This window comes from Cetorhinus maximus, chromosome 36 (genome assembly GCF_964194155.1).
Source record: "Cetorhinus maximus chromosome 36, sCetMax3.hap1.1, whole genome shotgun sequence".
Classification (NCBI taxonomy): Eukaryota; Metazoa; Chordata; class Chondrichthyes; order Lamniformes; family Cetorhinidae; genus Cetorhinus; species Cetorhinus maximus.
Window position 1 is genome coordinate 6,074,946 of NC_135914.1, and position 20,232 is coordinate 6,095,177.

At 52.4% G+C, this 20,232-nt stretch overlaps 1 protein-coding gene across 1 annotated transcript in view; it reads left to right on the forward strand.

Moving 5' to 3' along the window:
* LOC144672209 (immunoglobulin superfamily DCC subclass member 3-like) overlaps positions 1-20,232 on the forward strand; it is a 32,273-nt gene that overhangs the window by 7,726 nt on the left and 4,315 nt on the right. Inside the window, exons 3-8 of the mRNA XM_078534026.1 lie at positions 1,276-1,420; positions 2,982-3,112; positions 4,808-4,945; positions 12,853-13,011; positions 18,044-18,212; positions 20,151-20,232. The exon at positions 20,151-20,232 is cut by the window's right edge and continues 169 nt beyond it. Coding sequence (XP_078390152.1) covers positions 1,276-1,420; positions 2,982-3,112; positions 4,808-4,945; positions 12,853-13,011; positions 18,044-18,212; positions 20,151-20,232 — 824 coding nt within the window. The remainder of the gene's footprint in view (positions 1-1,275; positions 1,421-2,981; positions 3,113-4,807; positions 4,946-12,852; positions 13,012-18,043; positions 18,213-20,150) is intronic.

Genomic DNA, 20,232 nt, shown 5'->3' on the forward strand with positions numbered 1-20,232 from the left:
ATCCCCTGCAATCAACATCTTGGGTGTTACCATTGACCAGAGACTGAACTGGTCTAGCCGTATAAATACTGTGGCTACAAGAGGCTAGGAATCCTGCAACAAGTAGCTCATCTCCTGACTCCCCAAAGCCTGTCCACCATCTACAAGGCACAAGTCAAGGGTGTGATGGAATACTCTCTACTTGTCTGGCTAGTGCAGCTCCCACAACACTCAAGAAGTTCAACACCATCCAGGACAAAGCAGCCCGCTTGATTGGCACCACATCCACACATTCACTCCCTCCACCACCAACGCACAGTAGCGGCAGTGTGTACCATCTACAAGATGCACTGCAGGAATTCATCAAGGCTCCTTAGACAGCACCTTCCAAACCCACAACCACTACCATCTAGAAGGACAAGGGCAGCAGATACATGGGAACACCACCACCTGGAAGTTCACCTCCAAGTTACTCATCATCCTGACTTGGAAGTATATTGGCCGTTCCTTCACTATCGCTGAGTCAAAATCCTGGAACTCCCTCCCTAACAGCACCATGGGTGTACCTACACCACAGGGACTGCAGCGGTTCAAGAAGGCGGCTCACCACCATCTTCTCAAGGGCAATAGGGATGGGCAATAAATGCTGGCCCAGCCAGCGAAGCCCACATCCTGTAAATTAACCCTTTAAAAAAAAAGACACCCCTCATGCTGGCCCTCCCCTCCATTCCTCATCCTGATGCCCCTCCCCCTTCACCACGCCTCCTCCCAGTCCCCTCGCCCCCTATGATCCCTCACTCTCTCTCTTTCCTGCATGTTGCCTAGCATTATGTATCATTTCTATCCATTTGTATATGTCTCTCTCCTTCTATTACCTCTCTCCTTTATCTCATCTTCCCTCACACTGTCTACTTCCCTTTCTCTGTATCTCTTTGATCTGTCTTAATTCCCATTCTGTCTTTCTATATCCCTTTCTACCTCCCTCTTCATTTCCCCCTCTCTATCTGTTGCTAACCCTATTTCTTACTCTGTCCGTCTCTCTTTCTCTGTTCCATCTCTCCATTCCTCTATTCCATCGGTTTATCTCCCTTTCTTTGTGTTACTATCTCTTCGTCTCTGTGTGTCTCCCTCTCTCCTTCCCATTCCCTCCATCTCTATCACTCACTCTATCTCCTTGACATTCTTCATCTCTTTCTGTGACTCTTCAAAACTCTCTGCCTGGTCTGAGACCTCTGCCAATTTGCTGAGTATGATCTAATAATGAACCTTCTTTTTCCCGTTGTTTTTCCGACCCAGCTCTGCCTCGATTTCAGACCCACCCGCAGTCTATGAAGGTGCAGCTGGGAGGTGTGGCCCGTTTTGAATGTCACATCTATGGTGTTCCTGAAGCAACAATAACTTGGGAACTCAATCGTGTTCCTTTGAACATGGATGACGCAAGGTGAGTCAAACATTTCCAACCAACCCGTAGGATTTTTATCTACTGAGTCAATGGCGTGTGGCAATGCGCAAAGCCAGGAGCTGTCCTCAGAAGAAATAGGAGTTACAGAGAGGGAAGCAGAGGTAACAGAACATCAGAGGTAACTCACTCCCCAAATCGTTCATCTTTGTATTTCCATTATAATTTTCTATGTCAACATTCATAATGGTCAGAGCCTATGTAAACTCGTAACGCTCTAATGACACCCTCCGACCAGAGATGATGCTGTAGCTCCTGAGAGTGGAGTAGCAGTGTGACAGTTTATATAGGCAGATTCCATTGCAATTGGAAATGCTAGTATTTCTAATGGAAATAGTTGAAAGGATGTACAAATGGCGGGGAGATTTTTAGTATACTGTACAGTGATAGGTGTATACATTATTCCTGTGAGACTCGGTGCCTCCTGTCACACCAGGGCATCAGCAGATCTGTAGAGTTATGGCTCCCACCTTCCCATCTTTAAATTTATATACATTTTTATTTATTTTCAAAAACTGTGTCAGCCGTGAGATAATGTGTAGCATTCTCGCCTGAATGAGATGGACCTGGGTTCAAGTTCCATTCCAGAGACTTGAGCACATAATCTACACCTAAACTCCCAATGCAGTACTGAGGGAGTTCTGCACTATCAGGGGGTCAGAACTGAGGGAGGGCTGCACTGTCGGAGGGTCAGTGCTGAGGGAGTGCTGCACTGTCGGAGGGTCAGTACTGAGGGAGTGCTGCACTATCAGGGGGTCAGTACTGAGGGAGGGCTGCACTGTCGGAGGGTCAGTGCTGAAGGAGTGCTGCACTGTCGGAGGGTCAGTACTGAGGGAGTACTGCACTATCGGAGGGTCAGTACTGAGGGAGTGCTGCATTGTCGGAGGGTCAGTACTGAGGGAGAGCCGCACTGTCAGAGGGTCAGTGCTGAGGGAGTGCCGCACTGTCAGAGGGTCAGTACTGAGGGAGTGCCGCACTGTCGGAGGGTCAGTACTGAGGGAGCGCCGCACTGTCGGAGGGTCAGTACTGAGGGAGCGCCGCACTGTCGGAGGGTCAGTACTGAGGGAGCGCCGCACTGTCGGAGGGTCAGTGCTGAGGGAGCGCTGCACTGTCAGAGGGTCAGTACTGGGGAGTGCCGCACTATCGGAGGGTCAGTACTGAGGGAGCGCCGCACTGTCGGAGGGTCAGTACTGAGGGAGCGCTGCATGGTTGGTGGGCCGTCTTTCAGATGAGGCATTAAACTGAGGACCCGTCTTGCTGTAAAAGATCTAGCAGTCGCTATGTTGAAGAGTATTCTCTGGTGTCCTGGGTGAATTTTTACACCTCACCCAATATCTCAAACAAGTGATTATTTGATCATATTTGGCTGTAAGGTTTGTGAGAGTTTGCTGTGTGTAACTTGGTTCCTGCCGTGTTTTCTGCCCTTTAAAAGTATTTCATTGAATTGTAAAGCCCTTTACGATGTAAAGTGTCGATGTGGAGGTGCACTCCCTGCAGGTTCACATAGTCTTGTTGGACTGACTGCCTCTACCTTGGTTTCCAGGTATACTCTGCTACCAACTGGTGTTCTCCAGATCACCAGGGTACAGCAACGGGACCTTGGCACTTACCGCTGTGTGGCTGTCAACATTGCAAATACAAGAGCCAGTCAGGAGGCTACACTGAGCCTGTCCGGTCAGTACAACAGCTCCACTCTCATCAGACTCACACACCATAACCATCACTGGCAGCATCGTTTCACCACCACACCCCCACCTCCACCCTTAACCCCACCCTCACCCTCATCACCCCACCCCCACCCTTAACCCCACCCTCACCCTCATCACCACACTCCCACCCCCACCCTTAACCCCACCCTCATCACCACAGCCCCACCCCCACCCTCACCCTCATCACCACACCCCTACCCCCACCCTCATCACCACACCCCACCCTCATCACCCCTACCCTCACCCTCATCACCACACCCCCACCCTCATCACCCCTACCCCCACCCTTACCCTCACCTTCACCCCCCCTCACCAACCTCACCCTCACCCCCACCCTCACGCTCATCACCCTCATCCTCACCCTCCCCCTAACCGTCATCACCCCACCCTCATCCTCAACACCCACCCTCACCCTCATCACCCCTACCCCCACCCTCAACCTCACCCTCATCACCACACCCTCATCACCCCTAACCCCTACCCTCATCACCACACCCCTACCCTCACCCCCACCCTCAACCCTCACCACCACACCCCTACCCCCACCCTCAACCCTCATCACCACACCCCTACCCCCACCCTCATCACCACAACCCTACCCCCACCCTCACCCCTCATCACTACACCCCTACCCCCACCCTCAACCCTCATCACCACACCCCTACCCCCACCCTCAACCCTCATCACCACACCCCTACCCCCACCCTCACCACCGCACCCCTACCCCCATCCTCACCCTCAACCCTCATCACCACACCCCTACCCCCAACCTCACCCTCAACCGTCATCACCACACCCCTACCCCCACCCTCATCACCACACCTCTATCCCCACCCTCATCACCACACCCCTACCCCCACCCTCATCACCACAACCCTACCCCCACCCTCACCACCACATCCCTACCCCCACCCTCAACCCTTATCACCACACCCCTAACCCCACCCCCACCACCACACCCTCAACCCTCACCACCACCCTCACCCTCATCACCACACCCTTACCCCCACCCTCAACCACAACCCTCATCACCACACCCCTAACCCCACCCTCATCACCACACCCCCACCCTCAGGGTCTCATCCAGCACCCTCACCTTTACCCTCAACCCTCATCACCACACCCTCACCCTCATCACCACATCCCCATCCTCACCCTCATCACCACACCCCCACCCTCAGGATCTCATCCCCTACCCTCACCCTCATCACCACATCCCCTACCCTCACCCTCATCACCACGTACCCCCCCCATTCTCACCCTCATCACCACACCCCCACCCTCACCCTCAGGATCTCATCACCCTCACCCTTATCTTCGCTTCCCCCTCACCCTCATCATCGTATCACCCTCACCCTCATCATCTCACTTCCCCTCCCACCCTCGCCCTCATCATCTCATCCCCCTCACCATCACCCCACCCCTGCCCTCAGCATCACCCCCTCACCCCTCCACCCTCATCCTCACCATCAACACCCCACCACTCTCACCATCTGCTCCCTCACCCTCACCCCATCACACTCGCTCTCATCATCTCTCTTCTCAGCGCCCCTCCCACTCAGCCCCGACCCTCACCAGCCCCTCTCACCATCATGGCTGGTCCATGTTGGATGAGACTAAGCTGCTGTGTGTTTCTGATGGATGTTTATTCCTTTCCCAGTTGTGTCCCCCCGTGCTGACCAGGAGCCTGTGATCCTATCAGGTCCTCAGAACCTGACCCTCACCATTCACCAGACCGCCATTTTGGAATGCATCGCCACGGGAAATCCAAAACCAATCGTATCATGGAGCCGACTTGGTGAGTGTGAGACAGTGAGCGGACCCTCCAGGGTACATGTACAACACTGGGAGGGACAGCAGCAATAGGTCAGTATTCTGTTGTTGTACCTGTCAGGGAACATCTTAGATTAATGTAAATTTGCAAAATCCTGAAAAAGATGCATTGTAATTCATTGTAACTCGCTCCCGGACAGCCTGTAACTCACTCCCGATCCCTGTGTAACTCGCTCCCGGACAGCCTGTAACTCACTCCCGGACAGCCTGTAACTCGCTCCCGGACAGCCTGTAACTCGCTCCCGGACAGCCTGTAACTGGCTCCCGGACAGCCTGTAACTGGCTCCCGGACAGTCTGTAACTCGCTCCCGGACAGCCTGTAACTTGCTCCCGGACAGCCTGTAACTGGCTCCCGGACAGCCTGTAACTCGCTCCCGGACAGCCTGTAACTGGCTCCCGGACAGCCTGTAACTCGCTCCCGGACAGCCTGTAACTCGCTCCCGGACAGCCTGTAACTCGCTCCCGGACAGCCTGTAACTCGCTCCCGGACAGCCTGTAACTCGCTCCCGGACTGTCTGTAACTGGCTCCCGGACAGCCTGTAACTCGCTCCCGGACAGCCTGTAACTCGCTCCCGGACAGCCTGTAACTCGCTCCCGGACAGCCTGTAACTCACTCCCGGACTGTCTGTAACTCGCTCCCGAACTGTCTGTAACTCGCTCCCGGACAGTAGTAACTCACTCCCGGACAGCCTGTAACTGGCTCCCAGACAGCCTGTAACTCGCTCCCGGACAGCCTGTAACTCGCTCCCGGACAGCCTGTAACTCGCTCCCGGACAGCCTGTAACTCGCTCCCGGACAGCCTGTAACTCGCTCCCGGACAGCCTGTAACTCGCTCCCGGACAGCCTGTAACTCGCTCCCGGACAGCCTGTAACTCGCTCCCGGACAGCCTGTAACTCGCTCCCGGACAGCCTGTAACTCACTCCTGGACTGTCTGTAACTCACTCCCGGACTGTCTGTAACTGGCTGCCGGACAGCCTGTAACTCGCTCCCGGACAGCCTGTAACTCGCTCCCGGACAGCCTGTAACTCGCTCCCGGACAGCCTGTAACTCGGTACCGGACAGCCTGTAACTCGCTCCCGGACTGTCTGTAACTCACTCCCGGACTGTCTGTAACTCACTCCCGGACTGTCTGTAACCGGCTGCCGGACAGCCTGTAACTCGCTCCCGGACAGCCTGTAACTCGCTCCCGGACAGCCTGTAACTCGCTCCCGGACAGCCTGTAACTCGGTACCGGACAGCCTGTAACTCGCTCCCGGACAGCCTGTAACTCGGTACCGGACAGCCTGTAACTCGCTCCCGGACAGCCTGTAACTCGGTACCGGACAGCCTGTAACTCACTCCCGGACTGTCTGTAACTCACTCCCGGACTGTCTGTAACTGGCTGCCGGACAGCCTGTAACTCGGTACCGGACAGCCTGTAACTTGCTCCCGGACAGCCTGTAACTCGCTCCCGGACAGCCTGTAACTCGCTCCCGGACAGCCTGTAACTCGCTCCCGGACAGCCTGTAACTCACTCCCGGACTGTCTGTAACTCACTCCCGGACTGTCTGTAACTGGCTGCCGGACAGCCTGTAACTCGCTCCCGGACAGCCTGTAACTCGCTGCCGGACAGCCTGTAACTCGCTCCCGGACAGCCTGTAACTCGGTACCGGACAGCCTGTAACTCGCTCCCGGACTGTCTGTAACTCACTCCCGGACTGTCTGTAACTCACTCCCGGACTGTCTGTAACCGGCTGCCGGACAGCTTGTAACTCGCTCCCGGACAGCCTGTAACTCGGTACCGGACAGCCTGTAACTCGCTCCCGGACAGCCTGTAACTCGGTACCGGACAGCCTGTAACTCACTCCCGGACTGTCTGTAACTCACTCCCGGACTGTCTGTAACTGGCTGCCGGACAGCCTGTAACTCGGTACCGGACAGCCTGTAACTCGCTCCCGGACAGCCTGTAACTCGCTCCCGGACAGCCTGTAACTCGCTCCCGGACTGTCTGTAACTGGCTCCCGGACTGTCTGTAACTGGCTCCCGGACAGCCTGTAACTCGCTCCCGGACAGCCTGTAACTCGCTCCCGGACAGCCTGTAACTCGCTCCCGGACTGTCTGTAACTCGCTCCCGGACTGTCTGTAATTCGCTCCCGAACTGTCTGTAACTCGCTCCCGGACAGTAGTAACTCGCTCCCGGACAGCCTGTAACTGGCTCCCGGACAGCCTGTAACTCGCTCCCGGACAGTCTGTAACTCGCTCCCGGACAGCCTGTAACTCACTCCCGGACAGCCTGTAACTCGCTCCCGGACAGCCTGTAACTCGCTCCCGGACAGCCTGTAACTCGCTCCCGGACAGCCTGTAACTCGCTCCCGGACAGCCTGTAACTCGCTCCCGGACAGCCTGTAACTCGCTCCCGGACAGCCTGTAACTCACTCCCGGACTGTCTGTAACTGGCTCCCGGACAGTCTGTAACTGGCTGCCGGACAGCCTGTAACTCGCTCCCGGACAGCCTGTAACTCGCTCCCGGACAGCCTGTAACTCGCTCCCGGACAGCCTGTAACTCGGTACCGGACAGCCTGTAACTCGCTCCCGGACTGTCTGTAACTCACTCCCGGACTGTCTGTAACTCACTCCCGGACTGTCTGTAACTGGCTGCCGGACAGCCTGTAACTCGCTCCCGGACAGCCTGTAACTCGCTCCCGGACAGCCTGTAACTTGCTCCCGGACAGCCTGTAACTCGGTACCGGACAGCCTGTAACTCGCTCCCGGACAGCCTGTAACTCGGTACCGGACAGCCTGTAACTCGCTCCCGGACAGCCTGTAACTCGGTACCGGACAGCCTGTAACTCACTCCCGGACTGTCTGTAACTCACTCCCGGACTGTCTGTAACTGGCTGCCGGACAGCCTGTAACTCGGTACCGGACAGCCTGTAACTCGCTCCCTGACAGCCTGTAACTCACTCCCGGACAGCCTGTAACTCGCTCCCGGACAGCCTGTAACTCGCTCCCGGACAGCCTGTAACTCGCTCCCGGACAGTAGTAACTCACTCCCGGACAGTCTGTAACTCGCTCCCGGACAGCCTGTAACTCGCTCCCGGACAGCCTGTAACTCACTCCCAGACAGCCTGTAACTCACTCCCAGACAGCCTGTAATTCGCTCCCGGACAGCCTGTAACTCGCTCCCGGACAGTAGTAACTCACTCCCGGACAGCCTGTAACTCGCTCCCGGACAGCCTGTAACTCGGTACCGGACAGCCTGTAACTCGCTCCCGGACTGTCTGTAACTCACTCCCGGACTGTCTGTAACTCACTCCCGGACTGTCTGTAACTGGCTGCCGGACAGCCTGTAACTCGCTCCCGGACAGCCTGTAACTCGCTCCCGGACAGCCTGTAACTCGCTCCCGGACAGTAGTAACTCACTCCCGGACAGTCTGTAACTCGCTCCCGGACAGCCTGTAACTCGCTCCCGGACAGCCTGTAACTCACTCCCAGACAGCCTGTAACTCACTCCCAGACAGCCTGTAATTCGCTCCCGGACAGCCTGTAACTCGCTCCCGGACAGTAGTAACTCACTCCCGGACAGCCTGTAACTCGCTCCCGGACAGCCTGTAACTCGGTACCGGACAGCCTGTAACTCGCTCCCGGACTGTCTGTAACTCACTCCTGGACTGTCTGTAACTCACTCCCGGACTGTCTGTAACTGGCTGCCGGACAGCCTGTAACTCGCTCCCGGACAGCCTGTAACTCGCTCCCGGACAGCCTGTAACTTGCTCCCGGACAGCCTGTAACTCGGTACCGGACAGCCTGTAACTCGCTCCCGGACAGCCTGTAACTCGGTACCGGACAGCCTGTAACTCGCTCCCGGACAGCCTGTAACTCGGTACCGGACAGCCTGTAACTCACTCCCGGACTGTCTGTAACTCACTCCCGGACTGTCTGTAACTGGCTGCCGGACAGCCTGTAACTCGCTCCCGGACAGCCTGTAACTCGTTCCCGGACAGCCTGTAACTCGCTCCCGGACAGCCTGTAACTCACTCCCAGACAGCCTGTAACTCACTCCCAGACAGCCTGTAACTCGCTCCCGGACAGCCTGTAACTCGCTCCCGGACAGCCTGTAACTCGCTCCCGGACAGTAGTAACTCACTCCCGGACAGCCTGTAACTCGCTCCCGGACAGCCTGTAACTCGCTCCCGGACAGCCTGTAACTCGCTCCCAGACAGCCAGTAACTCACTCCCAGACAGCCTGTAACTCACTCCCGGACAGCCAGTAACTCACTCCCAGACAGTCTGTAACTCACTCCCGGACAGCCTGTAACTCACTCCCGGACAGCCTGTAACTCACTCCCGGACAGCCAGTAACTCACTCCCGGACAGCCTGTAACTCGCTCCCAGACAGCCTGTAACTCGCTCCCGGACAGCCTGTAACTCGCTCCCGATCCCTGTGTAACTCGCTCCCGATCCCTGTGTAACTCACTCCTGGACAGCCTGTAACTCGCTCCCGGACAACCTGTAACTTGCTCCCGATCCCTGTGTACCTCGCTCCCGATCCCTGTGTAACTCGCTCCCGATCCCTGCGTAACTCACTCCCGATCCCTGCGTAACTCACTCCCGATCCCTGCGTAACTCGCTCCCGATCCCTGCGTAACTCACTCCCGATCCCTGCGTAACTCGCTCCCGGACAGCCTGTAACTCGCTCCCGATCCCTGCGTAACTCACTCCCGATCCCTGCGTAACTCGCTCCCGATCCCTGCGTAACTCACTCCTGATCCCTGCGTAACTCACTCCCGATCTCTGCGTAACTCACTCCCGATCCCTGCGTAACTCACTCCCGATCCCTGCGTAACTCGCTCCCGATCCCTGCGTAACTCACTCCCGATCCCTGCGTAACTTGCTCCCGATCCCTGCGTAACTCACTCCCGATCCCTGCGTAACTCACTCCCGATCCCTGCGTAACTTGCTCCCGAACTGTCTGTTGTTGTTGTCGGCTGTTCCTCGATTGGAGAATGAGATATACTCAGGGTTGTGAGTTTCTGCCATGGTTTTTTCCATGTGACTGAACAGGCCGAATCTTGACCCGCTGGTCTTTGAGCCCATGAGGCAGAACATCTCAGAGGTAGTGGGGTCGGAGTGCAGGAATTGCTTCCTTTTTCTTTCCTTCTCTGTTACCCGTCTGCCTCATCATTAAGATGTTTGGGCTCAGAGTTTGATGGGCAAGTTGTCACCATTTTGAACGATTGGTAGCAAACTCCTCCCAGTCATTAACTTCAATGCTGCTGCACTTCAAAGGAAGCTTCAGAGTATCTTTGAAATGTTTTCTTTGTCCTCCCCTGGAACACTGGTCATTTGAGATTTGAGACAACAGGACCTGATGGGGAAGAGACATTTCGACCAGTGTCCAGTCCACTGAAGTTGATTTTGCAGTTTTACCTGAATGCTTGTGGAGCTGGTTTCAAGAAGGTCACTAGCGTTTGTTGGACAGCCCTCCCATTGGATCCGGGTGATGTGGCAAAGTCATTGCTGACGGAATTTCTCTAGCGCTCTCATGTCTTGCTGATGCACAGTCCAGGTCTGGCTGCAGTACAGGGATGTGCTGAGATCACCTGTTTTTTTTCCCCAGGACTCTGTTTGACTTGTGGAGGTCTTTGCTGTAAGTTTGTAGAAGGTTCTAGCTGGCTCAGCTGATCTGGTGTTGGATTCTCCTCGTCAATGGTGTCCTCCTGAGAGAGGTGGGGAAGTGCCCAGCATATTCCAGAGTCCCTCAACATATCCGGGAGGTGGAATATTTGACTGATGGGAGCTGAGTGGATATACGAGTTTTGTTTAGGCAGCATTCAAGGACAGGCCGAATTCTCTTGTACGCAGCATTGAAGGGATTGAGAGTGGCTTTCAAATATGGTGCAGAGTGGTCAACAACACTACAGTCATCCACAAATTGTAGATCATGTGTGCCTGTGGCGGTGAGTTTAGTTTTGGCATGGAGGCTAAAAATTTTTCCATCTAGGCAGTAGTTGATGTTGCCTTTAAGGGATAGCAATTGATTTTTGTTGAGGTGAATAGCCCATTTCAGACAGATAGTAAATTGTATAGGGGCTACCAAACAGCCTGCTTGATACTAGTCCGGATTTTGAAAGCATCTGTTTTAAACCTCCCAACCAAGACTGTTGCAGTCATATCATCGTGAACCCAGCCGCAGGATTGTGAAGATGTTACTTGGGACATTCAAATCTTTTGGAGCTTCGTGAGTTACTGAGTCAGATGCTTTGGTCAGGTCGATGAATCCAGCAAAGAGTTCCTGACGTTGTTCTTCACATCTTTCTTGGTTTGGTCCGGCAACGAAGACCATGTCAGAGGTTCCTCGGAGACGTCTAAAGCTACACTGTCCCTCTGGGATGATCTCCTCAGCCCCAGGATTTCACCTGCTGTGGACAGGAGGAAAATACCCCAATAGTTTAAACAGCATGATTTATCTCTCTTCTCGAATATAGTTGCAATTCACGCATTCCTGAAGTCAGGCAGAGATCTTTTTAGTCCCAAGTCTGTGGAATATGTGAACGAAGACTTGATGTGAACAAAAGGCCACCTACAGCTGGAAAACCATCAGGGCCGCAGGCTTTGTTGTTTATCATTCATTTGATCACTTGTCTATAACTCACTCCCGATTCCTGCGTAGCTCACTCCCGATCCCTGCGTAGCTCACTCCTGATCCCTGCGTAACTCCATAAGACCATAAGACATAGGAGCAGAAATTAGGCCATTCGGCCCATCGAGTCTGCTCCGCCATTCAGTAATGGCTGAGAAGTTTCCCAACCCCATTCTCCCGCCTTCTCCCCGTAACCTTTGATCCCCTTACCAATCAAGAACCTATCTATCTCGGTCTTAAATACACTCAATGACTTGGCCTCCACAGCCTTCTGTGGCAATGAATTCCATAGATTCACCACTCGCTGGCTAAAGAAGTTTCTCCTCATCTCTGTTCTAAAAGGTCTTCCCTTTACTCTGAGGTTGTGCCCTCGGGTCCTAGTCTCTCCTACTAATGGAAACATCTTCTCCACATCCATTCTATCCAGGCCTTTCAGTATTCTGTAAATTTCAATCAGATCCTCCCTCATCCTTCTAAATATAGACCCAGAGTCCTCAAACTCACTATCGATCCCTGCGTAACTCACTCCCGATCCCTGCGTAACTCACTCCTGATTCCTGCGTAACTCACTCCCGATCCCTGTGTAACTCACTCCTGATCCCTGCGTAACTCACTCCCAATCTCTCCTGATCCCTGCATAACTCACTCCCGATCCCTGCGTAACTCACTCCTGATCTTTCTTGATCCCTGCATAACTCAGTCCCGATGTCTGCGTAACTTACTCCCGATCCCTGCGTAACTTGCTCCCGATCTCTGCATAACTCACTCCGGGACTGCGCGTAACTCACCCCGGGACTGCGCGTAACTCACTCCGGGACTGTGCGTAACTCACTCCGGGACTGCGCGTAACTCACCCCGGGACTGCGCGTAACTCACTCCGGGACTGCACATAACTCGCTCTGGGACTGCAAATAACTCACCCCGGGACTGCGCGTAACTCACTCCGGGACTGCGCGTAACTCACCCCGGGACTGCGCGTAACTCACTCCGGGACTGCACATAACTCGCTCTGGGACTGCAAATAACTCACCCCGGGACTGCGCGTAACTCACTCCGGGACTGCGCGTAACTCACCCCGGGACTGCGCGTAACTCACTCCGGGACTGCACATAACTCGCTCTGGACTGCAAATAACTCACCCCGGGACTGCATGTATCTCACTCCCGGACTGCGCGCAGCCCACTCCCTGTGCCTTCGTAATTCTCGCCCAGTCTCTAATCAGTGGTTTCCTTTTGCCATTCTGTGCCAGACGGGCGATCGATCGGAGTCGACGGGATCGAGGTGCTTGGGACAGGGAATCTGATGATCTCTGATGTCACTGTCCATCATTCGGGGATATACGTTTGTGCAGCCAACAAACCTGGAACCCGGGTCCGTCGCACAGCCCAGGGCAGGCTGGTGGTGCAAGGTATTGTCGTGTGTAAATCACAGCTGGGTGTGGATGGACACCTCCTAAAGTACCAGTGCTGTCCAAAAACAGCTCACATTTATATAGTGCCTTTAATGTAATAGTTTCCAAAGGTGCTGCATAGGACCATGGGTCAGAAAGAATTGACACTGAATCGCATAAGGAGATATTTATTCGGACAGGTGAGCAGAAGAGGAGTGTCTTAAAGTCTGAGAGAGAGATTGGGTCAGAGAGGTTTGTGGGGTGGGGGTGCGTTACCAAGTTTAAAGTCAGTGGAGTTGCTAAAATCTGTGAGAGGGGCAGTCCAACCATTACTGCCCTCTTTTAATTTTTAAAAAATAAAAGCCCAAAGTCTTCTCACAAGCAGCTGTCCGGACATCTGGGATAACTCCAGGACACAAAGGATTCACCGGAGTGTGTCAAAACAGAGTCCCTGGGACAGGTCGCGACCCACTGCCCTCTGCACCCTGAACTTGTTTGGAAAGGAAGAATAGCCAGACAAAACCCATTCTCCACCCTGCTAATAGATAATGGGGACTGCGGGCTGGGGGAGGGCGAGTTCGGGGAGGAGAGATTCCTCAGCCCCTATTGTCTGCTGACTTCCTTTGTCATACAAGCAGTCTGGAGTGAAGGCTTAGAGAATTGAAAGGGGGCCACAGTGACCAGAATCGATTGTGAGCATTTGGTTAAAAGTAATAAATTAGCACTGCCCATCTAGCACAGCTGAAAGGCACACAGAGATCCCTCGAGACAGGGTGAAGTTAATGTGTTCAAAGGCACATGATGAAGCACTCTTTAGTTTGGGAATTGCAGTCGATGCTGATGCCAGTGTTAGTGGCTGTAATTCTCTCCCATCGTTCCCAGCCTGCTGACTATAACATATGGACAGCTCTGGCTCAGTCCACTGTATCTATTGACCTCAAAGTAACCTCGGCAGCACAGCAAGGCAGGATGTGGGACTATGTTTCAGCCACGCTGTCACTGATAATTTCATCCTCACCAGCGCTGGAGATTTACTTACTTTCAATTAATATTGTGAAAACATTTCTCAGCTCTGGTTCCTACTCTTCCAGTGACTCAGTGAATGAATGCACCACCAGGTTTTTGCTGTGCCCACCCCCGCCCTGGGCAGGAAGGGCCCAGGTATTAGGGTCAGGAGTCAGGTATTAGGGTCAAGGGTCAGGGCCCAGGTATTGAGGTCAGGGCTGAGGTATTGGGGTCAGGTAATGGGGTCAGGGTCAGGAATCTGGTATTGGGGTCAGGGCTCAGGTATTGGGGTCAGGAGTCAGGTATTGGGGTCAGGGTCAGGGCTGAGGTATTGGGGTCAGGGCTCAGATATTGGGGTCAGGAGTCAGGTATTAGGGTCAGGGCTCAGATATTGGGGTCAGATATTGGGGTCGGGAGTCAGGTATTGGGGTCAGAAGTCAGGTAGACCATAAGACGTGGGGGCAGAAGTAGGCCATTCGGCCCATCGAGTCTGCTCTGCCATTCAATCAGATTATGGCTGATCTGATAATCCTCAACTTTCCTGCCTTTTCCCCATAATCCTTGATTCCCTTATTGATTAAATATCTGTCTATCTCAGCCTTGAATATACATAACGACCCAGCCTCTACAGCCCTCTGCTGTAAAGAATTCCACAGATTCACTACCCTATGAAAGAAGAAATTCCTCCTCATCTCTGTCTTAAATGGGTGACCCCTTACTCTGAGGTTATGCCCTCTGGTCCTAGACTCTCCCACAAGGGGAAACAATCTCTCAGCATCCACCCTGTCAAGCCCCCTAAGAATCTTATATGTTTCAATAAAGACGCCTCATTCTTCTAAACTCCAATGAGTACAGGCCCAACCTACTCAACCGCTCCTCATAAGAAAATCTCTCCATACTCGAGATCAACCTAGTGAACCTTCTCTGGACTGCCTCCAATGCCAGTATATCTTCCCTTAGATAAGGGGACCAAAACTGTTCACAGTTTTCTAGGTGTGATCTAACTAGTGCCTTGTATAGTTTTAGCAAGACTTCCCTATTTTTATACTCCATTCCCTTTGAAATAAAGGCCAACATTCCATTTGCCTCCCTATTACCTGCTGAACTTGTATGTTAGCTTTTTATGATTCATGCACAAGGACCCCCAAATCCCTCTGTGCTGCAGCTTTCTCCATTTAAATAATATTCAGCTCCTCTATTCTTCCTGCCAAAGTGCATAACCTCACATTTCCCCACATTATATCCCACCTGCCAAGTTTTTGCCCACTCACTTAACCCGTCTATATCCCTCTGTAGACTCTTTGTGTCATCCTCACCATTTGCCTTCCCACCTATTTTTGTATCATCCCCAAACATTCACTTCCCTCATCCAAGTATTAATATATATTGTATATAATTGCAGCCCCAGCACTGAGCCCTGTGGCACTCCACTAGTTACAGGTTGCCATCTTGAAAATGCCCCCCTTATCCTAACTCTGTCTCCTATTAGTTAGCCAATCCTCTATCCATGCTAATACACTACCCCCAACACCATGGGCTCTTATCTTATTAAGTAGCATTATGTGCGGTACCTTATTGAATGCCTTTTGGAAATCCAAATATATTACATCTATTGGTTCCCCTTTATCTATCCTGCTAGTTCCCTCCTCAAAGAATTCTAATAAATTTGTAAGGCATGATTTCCCCTTCATGAAGCCATGCTGACTCTGCTTGATTAGATTATGCATTTCTAAATGTTCTGCTATTACATTTTTTACAATAGACTTTAACATTTTTCCAGTGACAGATGTTAAGTTAACTGGCCTATCGTTACCTGTTGTTTGTCTCCCTCCCTTTTTGAATAAGGGTGTTACATTGGCAGTTTTCCAATCCTCTGGGACTTCTCCAGAATCTAAGGATTCTTGGAAGATTACTACCAGTGCATCCACTATCTCTGCAGCTACTTCCTTTAATATCCTAGGATGCAACCCATCAGGTCCAGGGGACTTATCGGCCTTTAGCCCCATTAGCTTCTCTAGTACTTTTTCTCTAGTGATAGCGATTGTATTTATTTCCTCTCCCTCTTTTTTCCCCTTGATTATTTAGTATTGGAATGCTATTAGTGTCTTCTACCGTGAAGACTGATGCAAAGTATTTATTCAACTCCTCTGCCATTTCCTGGTTCCCCATTATTATTTCCCCAGCCTCATTATCTAAGGGGTCTATGTTCCCTTTGGCCTCTCTCTTCCTTTTTATATATTTAAAGAATCTCTTACTATCCGTTTTTATATTACTTGCTAGTTTACTCTCAAAGTTTATTTTCTCCCTCTTTTTTTTTTGGTCATCTTTTGTTGGTTTTTAAAACTTTCCCTATCCTCTGGCTTAACATTAATCTTTGCCACATTGTATGTCTTTTATTTCAATTTGATACTATCCTTAACTTCCTTGGTTAACCATGGTTGGCTTATCCTCTTCTTTGAATCCTTCTTCCACACTGGGATATATTTTTGTTGTGAGCCATGAACTATTTTCTTGATCGTCTGTCATTGTTCATCAACCATTTTTTCTGCTAAACTCCTTTCCCAGTCCACTCCAGCCAACTCTGCCCCCATTCCTTTGTAATTACCCTTATTTAAGTTTAGCACAGTTGTTTCTGACCCAAGTTTCTCACTCTCAAACTGAATACTAAATTCTACCATATTATGGTCACTGTTTCCTAGGGGATCTTTTATGCTGAGATCATTTATTAAACCTGCCTCATTACACATTACCAGACCCAAAACAGCCTGATCCCTGGTTGGATTCACAACATATTGTTCTAAGAAAGTGTCTCGAATACACTCTATGAATTCTTGCTCGTGGCTACCTCTGCCAATTTGATTTTCCCAATCTACATTAAGATTAAAGTCACCCATGATTAATGTGCTGCCTTTTTTACATGCCCTCATTATCTCTTGATTTATTCTCTGTCCTACAGTATAGCTACTGTTAGGGGGCCTATTGACTACTCCCACCAGTGTCTTCCCCTTGTTATTTTTTACCTCCACCCATATGGATTCCACATCTTCTGATCCAAGATCATTTCTTGCTATTGCACTTATTCCATCTCATACTAACAAAGCTACCCCACCACCCTTTCCTTCCTGCCTGTTCATTCGAAAAGTCACGTACCCCTGAATATTTAGTTCCCAGCTTTGATCTCCTTATAACCACGTCTCCGTAATGGCTATAAGATCATACCCTTTAACCTCTATTTGTGCCGTTAATTTATTAATTTTGTTCTGAATACTACGTGCATTTAAGTAAAGAGCCATTAATTTTGCCTTTTTACCATTTTTCCCCCTTTGACCCTATTTGCTGCTTTTTTTATGTTTGTACACTCTGTCCCTTCCTGTCACACCCTGGGTATTTTACCTAAATAGCTGCCCTGCAAGGCTGCCATATCCTTTTGCTTTGTAAGCCTACGTATCCCTTCTCCGAAACCCTCCCCCCACCTATTTAGTTTAAAGCCCTCTCTACAGCCCTAGTTTTTCGGTTCACCAGGACACTGGTCCCAGCATGGTTCAAGTGAAGCCCGTCCAAGCAGAACAGTTCCTTTCTACCCCAGTACTGGTGCCAGTGCCCCATGAACTGAAACCCATTCCTCCCATGCCAATCTTTGAGACACACATTTAACTCCTTGACTTTATTTACCCTATGCCAGTTTGGCCATGGCTCAGGTAGTAATCCTGAGATTATGACCTTGGAAGTTCTGCTTTTTAATTTAGCTCCTAACTGTTCAAATTCTTTCAGCAGAACCTCCTTTCTAGTCCTATCAGTGTCATTGGTACCAACGTGGATGACGACAACTGGATCCCTCCCCTCCCACTCCAAGTTCCTCTCCAGCCCTATTAGGGTCAGGCTCAGGTATTGGGGTCAGGAGTCATGTATCTAGGTCAGTTATGGGGGTCGGGGTCAGGCATGACGGGGTTGGAAGGGATAACCTGAACAGGTTTGAAGTTGTCCTCTTTGCTGTTTTATGCCCCCTGTCCTGTGCCATTGACTCACTCTCTGCTTCTGTCCACAGCACCACCTGAGTTTGTCCAGTGGCCACAATCGGTCAGCAAACCAGCAGGAAGTACAGCTGTCTTCACCTGTGTGGCCCAGGGGGTCCCAGAGCCACACCTGACCTGGCTGAAAAATGGCAATGTGCTGACAACACCCAGTGAAAACATCAAACTGACCCACAGCAACAGGTCAGCACAGTAACTGGTCTCCATCTGTTACGGGGGAGAAACATAGCTTTACCTCTGGGAACCCAGACCTCACTACTAACATATCAAATGGTCTGCACCAGAATGGCAGGGCAGTACAAGTATCTGTTTGCTCTGGTTTCCTGTTCTGCAGCTTGGACATTAGCTAGATCCAGATGTTAACTCAAGGCTCTATCAGATGCCAAGTGTTATTTAGACGAGGTTGTTGACTGAGATCAGTCACCTAGACCAGGCTTGTCCAACCAGTAGCAGGTGGTCCGCATTGTGGCCCGCGAAGCCCCTCTAGGTGTCCCATGGAGCCACTAATCAAAATGCTACTCAGACAAGTCAGTGAAGTTGAAGATTTCTGTAAGGGCCTGCACCTCCAATCACAGCCTGTAAGGGCCTGCACCTCCAGTCACAGCCAGTAAGGGCCTGCACCTCCAGTCACAGCCTGTAAGGGCCTGCACCTCCAGTCACAGCCTGTAAGGGCCTGCACCTCCAATCACAGCCTGTAAGGGCCTGCACCTCCAATCACAGCCTGTAAGGGCCTGCACCTCCAGTCACAGCCAGTAAGGGCCTGCACCTCCAGTCACAGCCTGTAAGGGCCTGCACCTCCAGTCACAGCCTGTAAGGGCCTGCACCTCCAGTCACAGCCTGTAAGGGCCTGCACCTCCAGTCACAGCCTGTTCCTTTCCTGTGTTTGGCACTTTGTCACTAATGAGTCCAGCAGCAGCTGCAGCAAATATGGGAGAGACTGGGGCACACGGGGCCAGGCTTTTCCCTGGATCTCCCCCTTGCTTTTTGCCCCGCTCTGTCCCTTCTTTCCGCTGCTCCCTCCCCGCTTTCCCCTGCTCTCTCTCCTCTTTCTCCCGCTTTCCTGCTCTCCCCTTTCCCCTGCTCTCTGTCCCTTTTCATCCGCTCCCTCTCATCATTCCCCCCGCTCCCTCCCCTCTTTTCCCCGCTCTAACTGCTTTCCCCCGCTGTCTCCCCTTTCCGCTGCTCCCTCCCCAATTTCTCCCGCTCTCTCTCCGCTTTCCCCCGCTGTCCCCTCCTTCCCCCATTCAGCCCTCTCTTTACCCTGCTCTGTCCTTTTCCCCCCCGCTCTGGCCCTTTCTTCTGCTCTGTTGCCTCTTTCCCCCGTTCTCTCCGCCCTTTCCTCCACTCTCTCCCTGCTTTCCTGCACTCCCTTCCCTCTTTCCCCCGCCCGCTCCACAAAACAAAAAAATTGAAACTCCCCCCCCTCCCCCGCCAAAACAGGTTTGATAAGCCTGACCTAGAGTGTCTCAGGTTGTGACACTCCCTTGGTCCTCAGCCCACTCACACACTCAGTGTCTGGGGCTACAGGGTTCCTGTGGGGGTACAGGGCTCCTGTAGAGGTACAGGGTTCCTGAGGGGGTACAGGGTTCCTGTGGGGGTACAGGGTTCCTGTGGAGGTACAGGGTTCCTGTGGAGGTACAGGGTTCCTGAGGGGGTACAGGGTTCCTGTGGGGGTACAGGGTTCCTGTGGAGGTACAGGGTTCCTGTGGGGGTACAGGGTTCCTGTGGAGGTACAGGGTTCCTGTGGAGGTACAGGGTTCCTGAGGGGGTACAGGGTTCCTGTGGGGGTACAGGGTTCCTGTGGAGGTACAGGGTTCCTGTGGGGGTACAGGGTTCCTGTGGAGGTACAGGGTTCCTGTGGAGGTACAGGGTTCCTGAGGGGGTACAGGGTTCCTGTGGGGGTACAGGGTTCCTGTGGAGGTACAGGGTTCCTGTGGAGGTACAGGGTTCCTGTGGGGGTACAGGGTTCCTGAGGGGGCACAGGGTTCCTGTGGGGGTACAGGGTTCCTGTGGGGGTACAGGGTTCCTGTGGGGAGTCAGTGCCCTGGGCTGGAATGTTATTGAAGGTATTTTGGAGTGGGATTTATGCTGAGTGACTGTAACTCTGTCTCTCCCTGTCAGCACGCTGATTATAAACCGCATCACCTCGTCTGATGAAGCCATTTACCAATGCATCGCCAAAAACAGTGCCGGCTCCAACCAG